Source organism: Lygodium microphyllum, chromosome 28, assembly GCF_053477565.2.
Source record: "Lygodium microphyllum isolate KBCC chromosome 28, Lygodium_microphyllum_v1.1.10, whole genome shotgun sequence".
Lineage (NCBI taxonomy): Eukaryota > Viridiplantae > Streptophyta > Polypodiopsida > Schizaeales > Lygodiaceae > Lygodium > Lygodium microphyllum.
Window position 1 is genome coordinate 111377295 of NC_141162.1, and position 17885 is coordinate 111395179.

Sequence of the window (17885 nt, forward strand, 5' to 3'; positions counted from 1 at the left end):
TGTTGACCAAGTGACCAAGGCAAGAAGAAGAGGAGTAAGAAGATGTAGAGGATCCCTAAAATCCAAGATTTTCACCTGAAAGGTAACTTGCAGTAAAGAACAGTAGAGAAAGTGAACTGGAGAACCCGAAACTCAACCTCAGGAGAGAAGCCACTAACTCTGTGCATCCATGCGGGAAGGAATACGAAGACCTCGCCACCAAGTTGCGGCTAAACCTCCAAGGCCCCGATCTAGGGAGATCCTTGAGATCCTGGGAATCAATAGGTGAGATGACTGTTGGAAGGAAGCCACCCCATCCAAGGGTAGACGAAGAAGGTAAAAGTCCTTTACCAAGGTGTGCAAAGGATTGAGCGGTGGGTGGGGACCCCCTTTGAAACTGGAGAAATAGGAGCCCCCTCTGAAGTCGCAATAGATGTAGATGCCCCCTCGGAGGGCAAACAAAGATCATCCCCCTCAGAGGTAGATAGAAAATCCAAAAACTCATGGATCACAGACTCTAAAATGTCTAAGGACAAAGGAAGTGCCGCCAATCATGCCAAAAAAGATATCTCGGGTGGTGAAAAACTCCCAGAGGTGGCCTCTCCAACCTGAGTAGGCAAGGGTGGAGAAGGGCGGGGCTCAAATTGAGCAACGAGTGGGCAAGAGTCGCTACTTCCCAATGGAGCAAACTGGGAAGCCAAAGAAGATGGAATCAAGCAACCACTATCTCTCGAAGGAGCGGACTAATGAGGAGACAGTACCAAACAATTGCTCTCTCTCTCTAGATGGAGCAGACTACAAAACTGCGGGCCGTAGTAGCCATTGTTCCTAAAAATAGATGGGAGAACACTGCCGCTAGGATTGCGACAATCTCTAGGAGGTTGTAGTACTAGAACAATCTCAGTGGCCCAGAAAGGAGAGGTGGCACAAGTAGTGTCGGGTGAGAGACGCATATACTCCCAATGGGTGGGAAGCAAAGGTTGAAGTCGGCAAGCATCAGTATTGTGTCCAGTGATGCCACAATAGGAGCACCCAGTAGACCGGTCATCTTTTGGTAAAGAAGCAATGGGTACCAGTGTGCCTTGCTGAAGAAGGAAGAGGTGGAAGAGGTCAATCATGAACCATGAACCACAATGTCCACCTAAAGGGGTACGAGGGCAGTGCGAAGCATGAACCGCAATGTCTAACTCAAAGGGTGGGAGGGTAATGGAAGGGCTGGAAGTGAACTGCCAGTGGGAGGTGGATGCTATCAGCAGTAAGAGGTTGTAGCCAATAGTCAGGAGTAGCCACTGGCTGACTTGGAAGAGCCACCAGCTGCAAACGCAGCTTTCAGCAACAGAAGTAGGTGCTAGAATGGAACTGCCAACAGAAAAATGCAGGGTACAGCAATATGGTAGAGCCGCCAGCTAAAGGGAGGAGCCACCGGCTGAGGAGGAGTTGCCAGCTGGAAACGCAAGTTCCAGCAGATCAGAAAGAGCTGCCGGATTGCAGAGAACAACCCCCAGCAGACTGGCTGAGCCGCCAACAGCAGGGAGAGGAGCCGCCAGCTGTCAGCAGGCTGAAACACAGGCAGAAAACAGCAAGTGCAATGGAGAGCAGCCGCCAGGTAAGGTGTTGATGTAGTAGAAGAAGAAGAGAAGTGGATGCCGAACCCGCCACCAGTCTTTGCCTTCACTGGAGTGGAGGATCTTTGCTGTTGTTTGAGCAGATCTAGCTCTGATAACATGTCAAAAGACAACATACCAGCGAGACAATAGGGTTTGCAGGGAGGAACACAAAGAGAACTCAGCAAACACTGAGAAGAGAAGAGATAAGAAACCCTGATGAATGGAATGATGAAGATTTGAATCATGGAGTGAATGCGATACAAGGGAACAAGCATGTCGTAGCACAAGGAATATGATGAAGACAACTATGAACCATGAACCACAATGTCCTCCTAAAGAGGTGTGGGGGCAATGGAGAGGTTGAAGAGAAGAGGTGACGGACTGAATGAATTAGCCGTAAAGAATGAGTGACACAAGTAGCCTATAAATAGACAAGAGACTGACTAGGGTGGCGCCCCACTATGGGCATTTAACCCCTTTTTGGGGTTTTCCACTGTGAAACCCTAAACGCAAAAACGCAAAACACAAAACATAGGTGAAGAGTTTCTCAACAAACACTGTCTCTAGAGGGCCTTGTACCTTGTATTTTTTTCTCAGGGGGATTTCTCCTAGGTACTATTAATAGAATTTTCTTTTCTCGAAAAAAAGGTTCACTAACCATTACCTATCCTTATTTTAAAATCCTAAGCCCTTTGAGCTTGAAAGTATTCTAACTTTCATTAACCTTAGACCAAAGTATTAAATGCTTTAATTCTCTAACCTCCATGATACCAAAAGTCATTTCCAAGGGCACATTCAATATCTTGAGCCAAGATCACACACTAGGCCCAACAACTTCTGGCAATGTCCCCCATTTCCCAAGATGAAGATAAAAATAAGGAAAGTGGAGAGAGATGCCCAGGACAACTGAGTGGTCAAAGAGCCTAAATTAAAATGGGAGTTCAAAGGTTCAAGAGAGGACAATGCAAACATAAATGTACTATTGAGACTAAAATCAATAATAAACAATGTTTAGTGTGAAAAGACTAAATTAAACAAAGAAAACCCTCTCTCAAGCACAGAACGCTGATCTCACTTTGTGAATTAAGTGTAAAATGACCATGGCAACCCAACATACAATAGATTTTTCAAGAGATCAGGACCAAAGACTTAGAGAGGAGCTTTGAGGTAAGATCAACAAGTACTATTATTAAAGCATGGAGATATGTTTCATATGGTCTGCATCAACTACCACCGACTATAGTTGAAGAGAAGAGAAGACTACCTCTTCTCTTCTAACACTATTTGAGACAAAACAAGTAAGAGACCACGTAAAGTAAGTACCTTATTTGCAATGTTTGTGTTAAAATGTATATGTAAAGTAACAAAAGATAAGTTCCAAATGACAAAAAAGATGCAACAATGCTACTTGCAATCCTCTTTTACAAATAAAAATTTAAACAAAGTCAAGGTATGCTTTAAAGTAGTTTTTGGTAAAAATCATTATTATAGATATGTTTCTAAATGAAGATGAATGACTTTTTGAGAATATTAACTTCTTACTTGTTTAAAAGGCTCTTGATGATATACGCCATGAATATGGTGATAAAATCCTCACTCCCATTGAAAATGTATGTTTTTATTTCTATGAGTCTACTCTTTTAAACTCCAATTATCAAAATAGATGATAATATGATTTGACTGTAATTTTAGGCATTCAATGAACATGATCAAGAGACTATTTGTATGAAATTTTTCAAAGTCAATAACATAGCAGAGATATATAGGCACATAAAGCTACACTATGATAGTTTGATAAAGAAGATGGGTTCTTTTTGTCAACGAAGCACTAAGAACAACATGAATGTATTTAGAGAGGAATAAGCTGAATTTTTGTTAGAAAATAATAAAGCATTTGTGCAAAAAACTGGGAACTTGGATCTCACACTTTACAACATCAATGTACAATGGGCATGAGGATGTTCAAGGTATCCTTTCTTTTTTCATTATAGGAGAGCATCTGACCAAGATCCCCACTCCAAATTACTTGCAAGAACAGTGGAGTCTGGACCAAGGACATTGTCAGAGACGGGAGCTGATCCCTGGTATAGCCTGGTACATTTGGATCTTGAGGTGCAGTCATGCTATAGATCTTCAAGACATATCCACAACATAGACTCTTTCGAGGATTTGGATGGAGATCATCCACACTCTGTAGGAGACGAGAGAGGATGCAGGGTAGCTCTGAGAGGAAGAGGAGCAGAGGAGAGGCCTTTCTATGGACCTAGGACTCGGGAATCTTTTTTCATACTGCCCCACAAATGGTCTGGCATTATAGCCCACCAGATACCATCGAATCTGTGTATACTCAGCTAATCTCTACAAGATTCCTTGTACATTGCATTTTACCTCGGGTATTTTTCCTGACATAGGAGCAGCAAATGTCGACAGCCAATCGTCAGTCAAAAGCAAGAAAACATCAGCATAGGCAGCTAAAACATAAGGTGGCAGCTGGTCTAGGTGAGAAGACAAGTGGATAAGCTGTCATCAGCCACCAAAACAGGCTATCCACACTGTGGACAAGCTGTCTTGCTGTGTAGACAGGCCACCCAGCAAAGACAATGAGAAAGAAGTGTGAGTGGAATGATTAGCAGCTCCAAATCAGTCAAAACGCAGCTGTTAATCACCTACAATCAGCCAAATACAACAAACAAGAGCACTAGAATATAGGAAGCTACAAGTCCGATATCATGTGAGAGTGCACAATGGAAGCAAAATCAACAAACACAAGGTACAGCACAAACACAATGAATGAGAAGATCAAAGAACTCAGATAGGATCATGAATGAGCAATGGAATCCATCACAGAAACCATAAGAACAAAAATACAATACCACTAGGGTAACCAGCCCTCAGGTGACCCCAGCAGCAGTGCCTCCAGTTCGTCTCTCCAAGAAAGCAAGTGTGATGCAAGACGAGTGTGTGGAGGAGGGGGTGGGGGCTATAAGCTATATATAGCCAAGAGTGGACCTGAGAAGGCAGCAGGTTGGCCAGCCTATGAGAAGCCAAAAGAGTATAAATGCTGCCACCCAACTGGGCATGTGCGGCCCAGAAAGTGACCATTAAGATGCACACTAATAGGCCACTTGAAGAGTGCCAAAGCCCATGATATGTACAAAGCTAATGCAGCCATCACATCTTGCTGCAGTTGTCACCCCAGCCTGCTGCCCAGCTGTGTTCAGCCCTATGTCATCATCTGTCCTCTTCGTAACTCCTGCACGGGACAGTCCTCTTTGTCTACACTGCTGCCAGAGTGGTCTACATCAGATTGCTGCATCAAGATTGGTGGTTGGCTACACTCGGGAAAGTTGGAAGAGATATCTTCACCTAGGCACTTTCAAAGGATCTGCTTCAAGTTCACTTTTCAGAAACTCCATGTTTGGTCAACCAAGTAGTTTCACTAAGAGGGGATAGCTTGGAGATGTGTTTTTTTTTTACCATCATTGTTGTCCTATACATGATCTATATTATACATTGAACTTGGTTTATCTAACAGAGGTGTTTATTAATAGCAATAGAAAGATCTTCTTTTCTTGAAAAAAGAACTGCAAACCCTAAGAATGTATTAGTAGAGCACTACTTTGACAAATATTTTTTTCAGATATATCAAGAAAAAAGAGACCGCAAATCCTACCTTACACATTCCCAAAGGACTACTTTCATAGAGATCATTTAGACAATTTACCCAACACTAATCACTCTTTGAGAGGTTACTTGGAGAAACTCTAAGGGGATGCAAAGTGAAGAGGGAGTGTGCCTATATGCACGTTCAAAAGGACCAGATACTTTTCTTCGTTACAAAGGAGAAGGGATTTAATGGCAACCTATGAAGCTCTTTCTTCTACACCATCTTTTGCACAAGGATGCTAACCTGTAGAACAGCCAGCTTGAAGCTCTCTAAAGCCCGTCTTTCATACTAGTGTAATGCTTAGTACTCACTAAACGTGCTGTTCCTCTTACCTGTGGAGTTTCTTCAGTGATAGGCATTTCAATCGGTTCACCATATGTTGCACATGTGCTCGAGTAAACAAATTTCACTGAATTCTGTGATGACAAAGCTTCCAAAAGTACGATGGTGTTTGCAGTAATGTTTTGATAATATCTGCAAGTGAATGGAGGGTTAGATTCTCATAAAGCAGTTCGGTTTACATTGAAAATACCATTGGAAAACACACTCTCTTGTCACTTGAAATTATTGTTTTATCAACCAAAAACTTTTCAAAGGATGGAGAATATTACAAATCCGTTACAGTGTTCACAAGGAAAGAAAGGTTTAAAGGCAGGTTCTTAATAGAAGATAGCAAACGATGACCATACCTGCTCTGCCTTCAGAGCCTTTTTCGCACCTCTGTCTTTCCTTTCACCACTAATTCCACCATTGTATCTGTCAAGAGCCTCACTACCCAATCATTATCCCTACCCTCCCTCTATTTTTGCTATAAAGAGCACTACCACCTTACTCTCACCTGCACAACTTTTGAGACCAGCACCTTCCTGCCTTCACTGTGCATTTTTGAGCAACCACATAACCTTAGGACTCACTGTAATGATGTTTCACACCTCATCCTTGAATTGCTTTCAGGATCTCACTACACCTTGGCTCAAGACACATCCCACCTGACATTTTCTTTCCTTCATAGTTTTGCAAGTCATCTCTTCAGTTCCCTAACTTTTTCTCCATCAAAAATATGTCCTCCCTCAAACCATCCTTCAAGAGGACGCTGTGGTATTCATTCCAACACCTGCAGCTGGTTATAAGGACATAACTAATTCACTCAGATTGAGCAGTAGCAGTTCACTAAGAGGACTCATCACATGAAGGTACTGTTAAGCTAAAACACTCTTTACAGCTGATTAGCATCTTTAAATAGCCCCAAGAAACACTTAATTAATGAAAAACACAAAATTGGTGTGTGGTTCGAGAGAGTTTCAGTGGTCCCCCAAAACCCTAATGTTTGGGGCACCCTTCAGCATCTATAAATAGACAGGCTGCCCACCATTCAGTCTCATCCCTTTTGTGCAGGATTTCACTGCTTTGTTGTATTTGGTTCATCTGCCATCGCCACCTCCTCCTACCTGCGTTTGACACTCCATCAGCCAAGCCACAAATGGTGGCAGCCCTTCCTCAGCTACAGGCAACTTTTGTTGTCAGCGTTGGTCCCTCCCTTCACGTGGCTGCAGTTGGCAACCCTCTCCATCCTCTTGGTGGCTGCATCATTGCTACATTTGTAGCTTTCTGCTACCCCCCACTGCAGCAAGCATCATCCACTGTTGTCGCCTCAAACCCCTGACTCTCTGGTGATCACGGTTTGGTGTTTTCCTCTTTTCCACACTCTAAATGGTGGTCATAGTACTTGAGATCCATCTCAGGTGGACATCACTCTCTGACACTTCATTGCTCTGCCCTTCGGCATTCTATATACTCTTACATTTATTTATAGCATTCATTCACTTCAAAGTTTCTTCTCTCTATGTTTGTCTCTGTGTTTGAGTTTTGAATTTTGTGTTTGCATCTTGCATTTTGTGTTTAGGGTAGTTCTACTTGTCTCTATCTGAGTCTTTGTGTTTCAATCTTGGTCGTACATGCTATGTTTCCTCAATGCAACCCCTAGCATATCTTCACATGGTATGAGAGCTAGTGCTCTTCTAAAGAGTAGCATGTGGTGATTGTGGAGACTAGTCTTTGTGTGAGACTCACACGCGACTCAATTCTAACTCATAATGTCTCAAGCACCTTCTTCTGGGGATCCTATGATGCCTTGTAAGGCTTCTCCATCATTGGAGGCTCTGAGAAGGCATTATGGTCTCGAGGAGGAGGTAGACACACCTTCACCTTTACCATCTTCTTCTTCATGATTTTGTTATCTTACAGATGAGGAGTTTAAGGAGTACTTGCACATCACGTACAATCAAGTTTACACCCCTCCAACAAGTGCTACTACTCCGTTTTGACCGATTGGTTAGATTGGCCATCTCTCTGATCTTGGAGGGACCACGACAGTCGACACGTTTGGCAATCCATCTTCTTCATCATAGCCAGGTCCTATGTCATGTTCATATCACCCTTTTGAGTCATATGAGTCAAAACCTTCTCCTGTTTCTTCTTTTGTTGTGCAAAATCCAGATGATTTTCATTATATTAGCTTTAATAGAGGAGGCTCTCGAAGCACATACCCTTCATTAGGTATATCTCTACCATCTATTTCATTTGAGCAAGTAAACCACACTTCTCAACTCTCTCCCATCCCACCACTATCTTCTCCACATTTTGATCTATTCGCATCTTCATTCCAAAACCTGGGATTACACCCCACTTCCGCTCATAGCACATTAGGGGTTGGATCTTCCATCTCAGCTCCTAGCACTTTCTTATTCCCCATCCCCCCATCTACCTATCCTCCATTCACTCCACCTCTTGGTGCATCGTTAGGGGGAATGCCACCCTTTAACACTATACCATCCACATATCCCTATTTTCCCACATCCTTACACTCTCGGATGGCTATGATAAGCATCCCCCTCACTGCCCCCGAATACTCACAACCCCCAACACGACCTTTCAAACGCAAGGATATCCCTTCTCTACTTATGGACTATCGTCACACATCCCTTAGGTCACTCCTACGCAAGGATTTCCATCCTTTGCTCCCCGTGTCCCTATCCCTCCACTATGGGCTCCTCAAGCGGTTACTATGTTCATACCCAATCCGCCCATGCCCCGCCCATGCCCACATTTGGATCCATTGTGCACACTTCTCATATGCATGGTGGGCACTCTAGGATTGCTTCCCACGTGTACTCCACTCCTCCACCTTATCCCCTACCCCCATTACCCACCTTCTCTGTCTCCTAGCACTACCACTCTTGTTGCAACAGCCAAGAATGCCTTCATAGATAAGACTCGTTTTAATGAGTTGAATTTTACCGCTTGGTCAAACTTCATGCAACAAGTGCTTGAATCTCAGGGACTTTGGGACCTTGTCGTTGGTACTGAGCCTATGATGAACCCTTGATTAGCTCACCCTAATCACATCCATCAATGAAGAGCCCACAATGCCACGGCCTATGTTGAGTTAATGTAGAGATTGCTTCTTGAATTTCACTCTCAACTATGGCATTTTTCACTCGCATCTGAGGGTTAGAGTCATCTCATTGATAGCATAAGATCACACTCGGCATATCGATCTCGATTTTCAGCTTCATGAAGAAAGTGATCCCTAAGTAGAAACACGCGGGCGAAAGCAAGAGCTATGGTGAAAGAAGCAAGAGCAAGAGAGAGACAAAGACACAAGATATGGGAACTCCAATAATCACAATGTGCGATCGGCTTTCCCTTTATTCAAATGTCACTAAAAGAATAAAAAATGATGTGACAGTAATAGGCACCTGCCACCTACAATGTACACGTGTGTGGGACTGTCAATGTAGTAATACACAGGCGGCTAGGCACAGGCGCCTTTACCCCCAACAACCTCCCACTTAACAGGCAAATGTGCCCTTAGTGAGAAGAGAATAAGAAAAAGTAACAAAGTAAAAATGTACATAAATACAACATGATGAGAAAAGACATCATCTCATCCAACGCCCATCAACTTCCTAAGGAAGCCAAAACGCACTAAGAGACTTTTCATGAGCACATCTACAAGATTTTGGTCAGTTGAGATCATGACAAGGTCAACAGACCTATTCTCAATGACCTCTCTAATGAAGTGGTAACACACCTCAATGTGTTTCGTCTTCTCATAGAAGACCGGATTCTTGGCTAACTAGATAGTACTCATAGGAATCCGAATGCAGTGTAGAAACCACATCAATAATACCAAGGTTGGCCTAACCAAAGAGCCTCCTTACAAACCTCAGTGGCTGCAACATACTTGGCCTCGGTAGTAAAGAGGGCCGTGCATTTCCGCACCATGGACATCTAAGAAACAACACCTCTAGCAAAGGTGAAGACATAGCCAAAGATGGACTTTCTATTGTCTGCATGTCCTACATAATCAGAGTTAGTGTATCCCACGACTCATGTATCATAGCCATCATAGCATATACACAGTTGTTGTGCCCTTCAGGTACCTCATGATACCCTTGACGGAATCCCAATGCAATCTGCCAAGTGTAGCCATATAGCGTACCACAACTTCCTCTACAAATGCTATGTCAAGACAAGTGGCTATCATGGCATACATCAAACTACCCACAGAGGATGTATAAGGGATCTTGGCCATCTCGGCCTTCTGCTCATCAGACTGCAGACAATTGGCCTAACTAACCTTCACATGAGAAGGTAAAGGACAGCCAATAGACTTACCATCTTGCACATGAAACCACTCAAGGACTTTTTACATATACTCCTTTTGTGATGACAAAGAGAGGAGTCTCTTAGAGCAATCGCCCGTGATATGCATTCCAATAATATACGAGGCCTCTCCCATATCCTCCATCTCAAAGCTCTTCTTAAGCTAAGTTTTCAAGGTGTCCATCTCATCATAAGCACTCCTAGCAATAAACATATCATCCACACAGAGGACCAAAATCATAAGGCTGCCATCACGAGTCTTTTCATATATAAACACAGATTCATAGCACGACAACTATATCCTTGTCAATGCATAAAAGCATCAAACTTACGGTACCATTCTCCTGATGCCTGCTTAAGGACATAAAGGCTCTTTCTCAACTTGCACACACTAGGTGTTCCTTGTCCTTTTCTTTAAAGCCCTTGGCTACTGCATATAGATCTCATCATGCAAGTCCCCATGTAGAAAAGCCATCTTTACATCCATCTAATAAAGGTCCAAATCTAGTTGAGCAACCAATGCTAATACCAGGTCGTCATTTTGACCACAGGAGAGAAAACTTCATCAAAGTCAACACCATATTCCTACTTGAAACCCTTAGCTACCAATCTGGCCTTATAAATGGGCTTGGGGCATCCAAGAATACTTTTCAACTTGTATACCCATTTGCTTAGCAATGCCTTCTTGCCACTAGGAAAAGGAACCAAATCCCACGTATGGTTAGTCTATAAGGAGTCAAACAGGCGGGGCCTCGGCCACTGGAGCATCAGTTGCTACAGGCTGTCTAGTTGGCTATATGGAAACAGGAGGCTCCTCCAAAAAGACCACCCTGCGTACATCAAATACCTACTCGAGCTATTATGCATCTTTTCATCATGAAAAATGACATCATGGCTACAGATAACCTTGCGAGCCTACACATCCCATAGACGATAACCCATTTCACATGCATCCCCATAACCAAGAAAGATGCATTTCATGGAGTTGGGATCCAGCTTATTACGCTTGTCCTTGGGAACATGGCAGAATACCTCACAACTAAAGACGTGCAAATGAGCATAGAATGGAGGTTTTCTAGTCCATACTTCCTTTGCAACCTCGCAATCAATAGTTGTACAAGGGAACCATCTAATCAAGTGTACGGTAGTAGTAACTGCCTCAGCCCAGAAGTGTTGTGGTAAGGCTATATGGCTAAGCATACTGCGGACTCTCTTTTGAATCGTCATGTTCATGTGTTCGGTAATACCATTCTGGAAGGGATATAGCAGGCAGTCAACTGACGCTCAATACCCTGCTCATCGCAAAACTACTCAAAAGCTTTTGAGACATACCCCCATTATCTGACCTTAGGCATTTCGATTGGTTCTCAACAAGAGCAAGCCAGCGCTCAAAGTTAGACAAGATATCCAATTTCTACTTGATACAATAAGCCTAGACCTTATGTGAGTAATCATGAATGAAGATGACGAAGTACTTTGCACCACCTAGCGATTGATAGGGCATGGGACCACATACATCCGAATGAACAACAGCCAAAGACTCACCCATCCACTTCATGCTAGACTTCTTACGTATACTACATGTCTGTCTGCCATAAAACCAAGGCGACGATGCCAAAGAAATAAATATGGAACTGCAGCCACAACCAAAACATGGTCAACTGACCCAAATAACAAGCAAAGGATAAAGGGTACTAGACTTAGCACCAGGTGTAATAACACGATTCTCACGGCCAATCTTTCGTGAGAAATCACCAAAAGAGACAACATAACGTACATCATCCAAGGTGCCAGCAAAGATAAGGCTCTTCGTGAGAGCCAGTACATGATATATATCATGAAGAGTGAGTACATGATATATATCATGAAGAGTGAACATGCTACATGAACCAAAACACAACTGGACATCACTAATACCAACTATCTCCAATGCCAGGTCATTACCCAAACGGGCAAATCCAGTCATACTGCGCTAGGAGTGAAACCACTCTCTATGCGGGGTCACATGAAAGGAAGCCCCTAAATCTATCGACCAATACTGAATATAGCCTAACAAAACATCAGCCAGCTGTGAAGCATCCAAAGAAAAAGCTGCTTGGATAAGATCATCAGATATATCAAGTTGCACTGCATTAATCTCCTCAAACTTGACACTAGACTTACTAGGCACAATGCTGCAATCATCATTCTTGTCCTACATTTTACCCTTTCCCTTTTTCTTGCGCTTATCTTCGCATATTTTATGGTGCTATGGCCGTATATGACTTGCTTTCCCACAATAATGACCAGACTTACGGCCAAGGGACTTACTGCGAAACTATCCACATATCCTAGACTAAGACCTGTTAGAGTCTCTGCAACGGCCATTTCCATCCTCTCACAGTCAATGCATGTGACATACGGGGGGAAGCATCCACATTCTTTTTGTTCACCCCTTCTGTCAAGAGGGCACCATCAACATCCTGCAATTTCAACCCATCCTTAGCACAAAGAGCCATATGGAAAGTGTCCCACGACTCAAGTAGAATACCAAGCAAAAATAAACATGCAAAGTATCCTTAAACTCAATCTCCTCTGCGAAGCTATAAGGTTTATGATGGAGTGAAACTAATTCAAGTGTGCAAACATAGAAGTCCCTTCCTTCATGTGAAGGTCCATCAACCATTTTAACCAATACATTTGAGATGAAGGATTGTGCTTGTCATAAACATTCTTAACTTGTGTCCACAGCTCATATGCAATCTAATTTCTAGTTACAATATTGTAGTAAATTCGCTTAGAAAGTGATAAAATGATTGTGGACTTGCATAGCTCATCCAATTCATCCCAATCCTTAACCGCAATGTTTTCCGGTTTGGCACCCTCATCTTTTAGTGGTCTAACCTGCAATTTTTGCAATAAAACGTCCCATGTCTTGGTCTTCCGATAGTTGTAATTGGTCCCATCCACTTTCTCAATATTGAAGATAGCATTGTCACGAGAACCATTAGCCATAATGAGACCAAGAAGGTACATAGAAGGGCAAGACAGGGCTGCTGTAATACCCTACAAATCAGTGCCAAAACCACTGGTAAATCAAGCGGAAGACAGAAGATACTATCAAAAGTAATAAGCTATCCACAACTTGTAAGCAAAACACTATCAAGTCCAGGTGACTGCCCTCAAATAGAAAGCATAAAACTAAAATGACAAGTTGCTGTAATTAATTGCAACAATATGGCAACAACCAACTATGAGCAACTAAGAGGGAAGAAGCGAGGAACAACCGGCACTGAAGACTGTCACAACTGCAATGTGTCAAAAACCATATATACAATAGGCATAGACATCATGCACAAGGTAAGTCTCAAGGGTAAATGAAGAGAACTACGAAATGCATAACCCATTGAGCAAAAGCTCAATACATAAACCAAAAGCATATAAATACCATTGACAACACCCTGAGACACATAAGTACCAAGTCCAAGCCAAGAAATCAAATCAGCCCATTATAGGGTAACTGCATCCAATAAATATCAAGAGAGCATGTGGATGTCACAATGAGTCCCACTGTCTCACTGTGATAAGCTCAAGCTCAACTATATAAACCAAATGCTCTGTAGTATATCCAAGTGCCAATGTTACTCAATACAGAAAGCCGGGTAGCTCCCACTAAAGCAAAAGTTGAATGCCAAATGAGCAAGCAAAGCTCAAAACATCATGTGAATAACATCCACACATCCAAGATCCATAGAGCATACATCCGAAAGCATAAACCCGATATAGTCTTCAAGCTTGTAACTGCATAAGCCAGTGAAGCAACCAAGGCTTGAACCATAGTCAAGATGAATATTGCCAAGCTCAAAATTGAAGCTCAAGAGTATCCCATAGCATATTCAAGTGTATAGACCAATGCTAAGCATCAATACATGTATATGAAACACTTGAATAACATTCAAGAGCAATAGGCATTTAGTATTCCTTGAGAAAAGCTTGCTGTCCACTATGTTACAACAGTGAAATCTCTATTAAAACTGAGCCAATGCAAGCTCAATCAAAGCCCAAAAGCATTCCAAGACATGTGTCAAGCATCCCCAAGTATCAAGCTAACATTCAAGCATCAATACCAAGCCCCAAATGCATCAAATGACAAGTGGCATATGCTTTTCCGGATAAAGGACACTCAGCCCTATTATTACAACAATGAAATCTCTGAGAAAACTGAGCCAAAAGTGTGCTCAAATGAGTCCAATAGCATCTCACATCAATGTCATACCATCCCTCAAGTATCTGGCATCAATACATGTGCATACGAGCATCCCAGGAAGCATGCACAAGCTTCAATGTCTAAGAAAACTCTGTTCAGACCTGTATAACAGCAGGTCTGCTGTATATTTCAGCAAGGAATGGAGGTTGGGAGCTCCAATACGCAAGTGACCAATGCCGGAGGAGTCCAAGAGGTTGCCCAAGTGCCAGGGGGTGTCAATGACCACACAGGAGTCAAGAGAGGCACCAAACTGATTGGGGAGGTGGGTGGACAGCCAGGCGCAAATCACACTGGCTGGTCTAGTATGGCTGCTGCTATGGCTGAGCTGAATGCTCACTGAAGTGGGCTCAAGGCAGGCCCAATGATGCCCTGCAGAAGCCTCAATAGACCCTAGTAGGTGCTGGAGCAATGGGAGATCAAAACATACCTTGAAGGTTGAAGCTCTGGCTGCCCATGACTGTAGGCATTCAAATGGAAGCTAAAGCAATGTTGGGTCGGCAGGCTCGAGCTCTCCGAGAAGATGGCTCTGATACTAGTTGAAGGGAGTGAGCTTGGAGTGGAAGCACATGAGCTGAAGCAAGAGCCATGGTGGAAGGAGCAAGAGCAAGCTAGAGAGAGACACAAGATGTGGGAACTCCAACAGTCACAATGTGTGACCGGCCTCCCCTTTATTCAAATGTTACTGAAAGAATAAAGAATGAAGTAATAGTAATGGGCGCTTGCCACCTACAGTGTACAAGTGTACGGAAACTGTCGGTGTAGTAATACATAGGTGGCTAGGCACAGGCGCCTTTACCCACAACATTTCAAGAGTTTTCCATTAAGGAAGGAGATGATCTAAAAGTCAAGTTGGCTGAATATCAGCGATTACTTGCTGAGTTTGCCAAGCTCCCCGAAGTCAAACAACGATTAGGTCACGTTCTTCTTGAACAAGTTGCCCGACAAATACTTCCATTTTATCCAGCACAGGGTGAGGGTTGGTTGCCTCTTCTTTGAGACGGAAAACCAACAGTTGCAAGAACTTGCAAGATGCAAAAGGCAAGCCAAAGCAAGGGTGATACCCCTTCTTCCGACGGAACCAAAGAAACATGACTCCTTTGCCAGCAAATCCCTAAGAAAAATAGGTTTTGCACACACTACCAAAGATCAAGCCATGTGGACGAGGAGTGTCGTACCAAGGCCTAGGGTCTTCCACCTAGAAAACCACAGCAAACTGTTGCAATTGTCTCCACTCCAACAAGCCAATCCAATGGGGCTATGCCTCCCGCTGCTGCACCCTCTACTCTGTCTATCCCAATGGCTACTAGAAATGTGGCACAGAGATAGCCTCAATAGCCTATATCCTTTACTACTCCTGAAGGACTAGCCTATTGGTCTGCTAGTGGCCCCCCTATTGCAATTTACGCATCCATTCCTAAGGTATCCACTGCACTTTCTAGGACCACTGCCCCACCTCACCATATGCCATGGTGGCCATACACTTGGCCTTTCCCTTTTTACACCTTTGTTGCATACTTATATTCTCATTGCATTGCACTTAGTTTTGCTTTCCTTTATTTTCAGTTTTGGTTTCTGAAGCATCTCACTACTCAACTCTGTGCTTGCGAATTTTGCTCTCTTTTGCATGGGTTTGTACTTCAGTGTAGGGCTAACATGCACGTTTGCACTAGTCCTTCCTGTGCTAGAGATAGAAGCTACGTGCCATTCCTTTCATGGTTCCATCTACTTGTAGTTTTGCTCTTCTACCAACATGGAGGCTTCCCCTTTTGCAGCAGATCATGCAACATCTCTCTTAATGCTATCATGGCAGTGACTTCTATCCTTCCTCTTCCAGTAGAGATGCTTCATCATCTTCATCCACATGGTTCTCAGCACCACATGAAGCCTAACATCATCAAGCTCCTCTTCCTTCTTCGGCATCGCATGATTTCATCATCTTTGTAAAGGGCGCTTGGGCAAGTAAATAATTTTCCCACAAGAGACATTATCCAAGTGGCACCTACTGCATGAGCTTTCTTCAACATGTAGCATACTATACATCCCATTGTGCAAAGCACCAATACATGGATCCTAAGTTGTTTCCTCCGACGGATTACACTACCATTCTTCTTCACATGATACTTCATCACTTCTCTCTCGTCATCAATATTCTCGAGTGGATGGATAAGCTTGTACTGTTTTGTGATGTGTTGGGTATACCATCTCTACTCTCATCTTTTGGGTCATTGTTACTTAATCAACTGCTACCCACAAAATAAACTTTCAACTTACTTTTAAAGCCAAAAAAAGATAAGCAAAAAAATAGTTCATTGTGGTTCCATCAGCCTTCGTAGGGCTTGGTAGGCCACTAGGCAGTTGAGCACCCTTTCTCCGATGCCCTCTCTTCTCTGGGGTCACTACTTGGACTCCCTTGGTAAGATAACCATTACCTCTGTAGTCTTCGTAGGCCACTCGGCAACCGACGTGTACCTTTTATTTAATGCCCTGGCTGCTTTGGGGTGGGACACCTTGGGGTAAACATTGTTGGCCTTTTCTTTTCGGCTCAATTTTGGGCTTGAGAGGGGGTATTGAGCTAAAACACGGTTTACAGCTGATTAGCATCTTTAAACAGCCCCAAAACACACTTACTTAATGAAAAATGCAAAATTGTTATGTGGTTCAAGAGAGTTTCAGTTGTCCCCCAAAACCCTAATTGTTGAGGCACCCTTCAACATCTGTAAATAGACAAGCTGCCCATCATTCAATCTCATCCCTTTTGTACAGGTTCTCACTTCTTTGCTACGTCTGGTCCATCTGCCACAACGAGCTCACAGACTACCTCCTGTCTCCATTTGACACTCCATCAGCTAGGCGATAGTTGTCAACCCTTCCTCAATTCCAAGTGACTTCTGCTATCAACGTTGCCCCCTCCCTTCACCTAATGGCACAACTGGCGACCATCTCCATCCTCTTGGCAGCTGCATCATTGCTGCATTTGCAGCTTTCAACTGCCCACTACATCAAGCATCATCTACTATTGTCGCCTCAAGCCTCTGACTCTCTAGTGATCGGCATTTGGTGTTTTCCTCGTCTTCGGCACTCCAACTAATAGTCACAATATTTGGCAACCATCTCTAGTGGACGTCACTCTCTGAAACATCATTGCTTTGCCCTTGGGCATTCTATACACTCTTGCATTCATTTATAGCATTCATCCACCTCAGAGTTTCTTCTCTTTGTGTTTGTCTCTATGTCTCAATTTTGCACTTTGCATTTAGGGTTTGAGTTTTGCTTGTCTATATCTGAGTCTTTGTGTTTCAATCTTGGTCATACATGTCGTGTTTCCTCAATGCAAACCCTAGTATATCTTCACAGGTGTCTTCACTTTTCATGCAAGTTTCTTGGGCCTTCATGTAGCATAACCAAAGACGTATTGAATGCTAGTTTAGAATGGAAATCATGCAAGTGAAGGTCTTGGAAATGGATATGGACTAATTTCTAGTAATTGGTAATGCTCATGCAATTTATTGTTTCAAGAACACAGTGGCCCTTGCCACAAAATAACAAGAGATGCCTCTCAAATTTCCTCATCCTTTCTAGGTCTCCCTATAGCTTTCCTTGATGGACTTTCAAATTGGATAAAGTCTAGCCATATGGCCATTGTTGTTACTACTACATGTCTTCTCTATTGCTCAATCACTTGCTCATATATTGCATTGAGACATCCTAAGCCACTATG

General features: G+C 43.1%; 1 protein-coding gene across 17 annotated transcripts in view; it reads right to left on the reverse strand.

Annotated features, from left to right (window-relative positions):
- LOC148011874 (putative UDP-arabinose 4-epimerase 2) overlaps positions 1 to 17885 on the reverse strand; it is a 143047-nt gene that overhangs the window by 88931 nt on the left and 36231 nt on the right. For 16 of the 17 annotated variants that reach the window (XM_087669987.1, XM_087669971.1, XM_087669982.1 and 13 more), the window contains 2 exons: positions 12805 to 12966; positions 5586 to 5727 (listed from right to left, as the gene is read on the reverse strand). In XM_087669987.1, the coding sequence (XP_087526113.1) occupies positions 5586 to 5727; positions 12805 to 12966 (304 nt within the window). The remainder of the gene's footprint in view (positions 1 to 5585; positions 5728 to 12804; positions 12967 to 17885) is intronic. The other variant, XM_087669988.1, reaches the window with a different exon arrangement.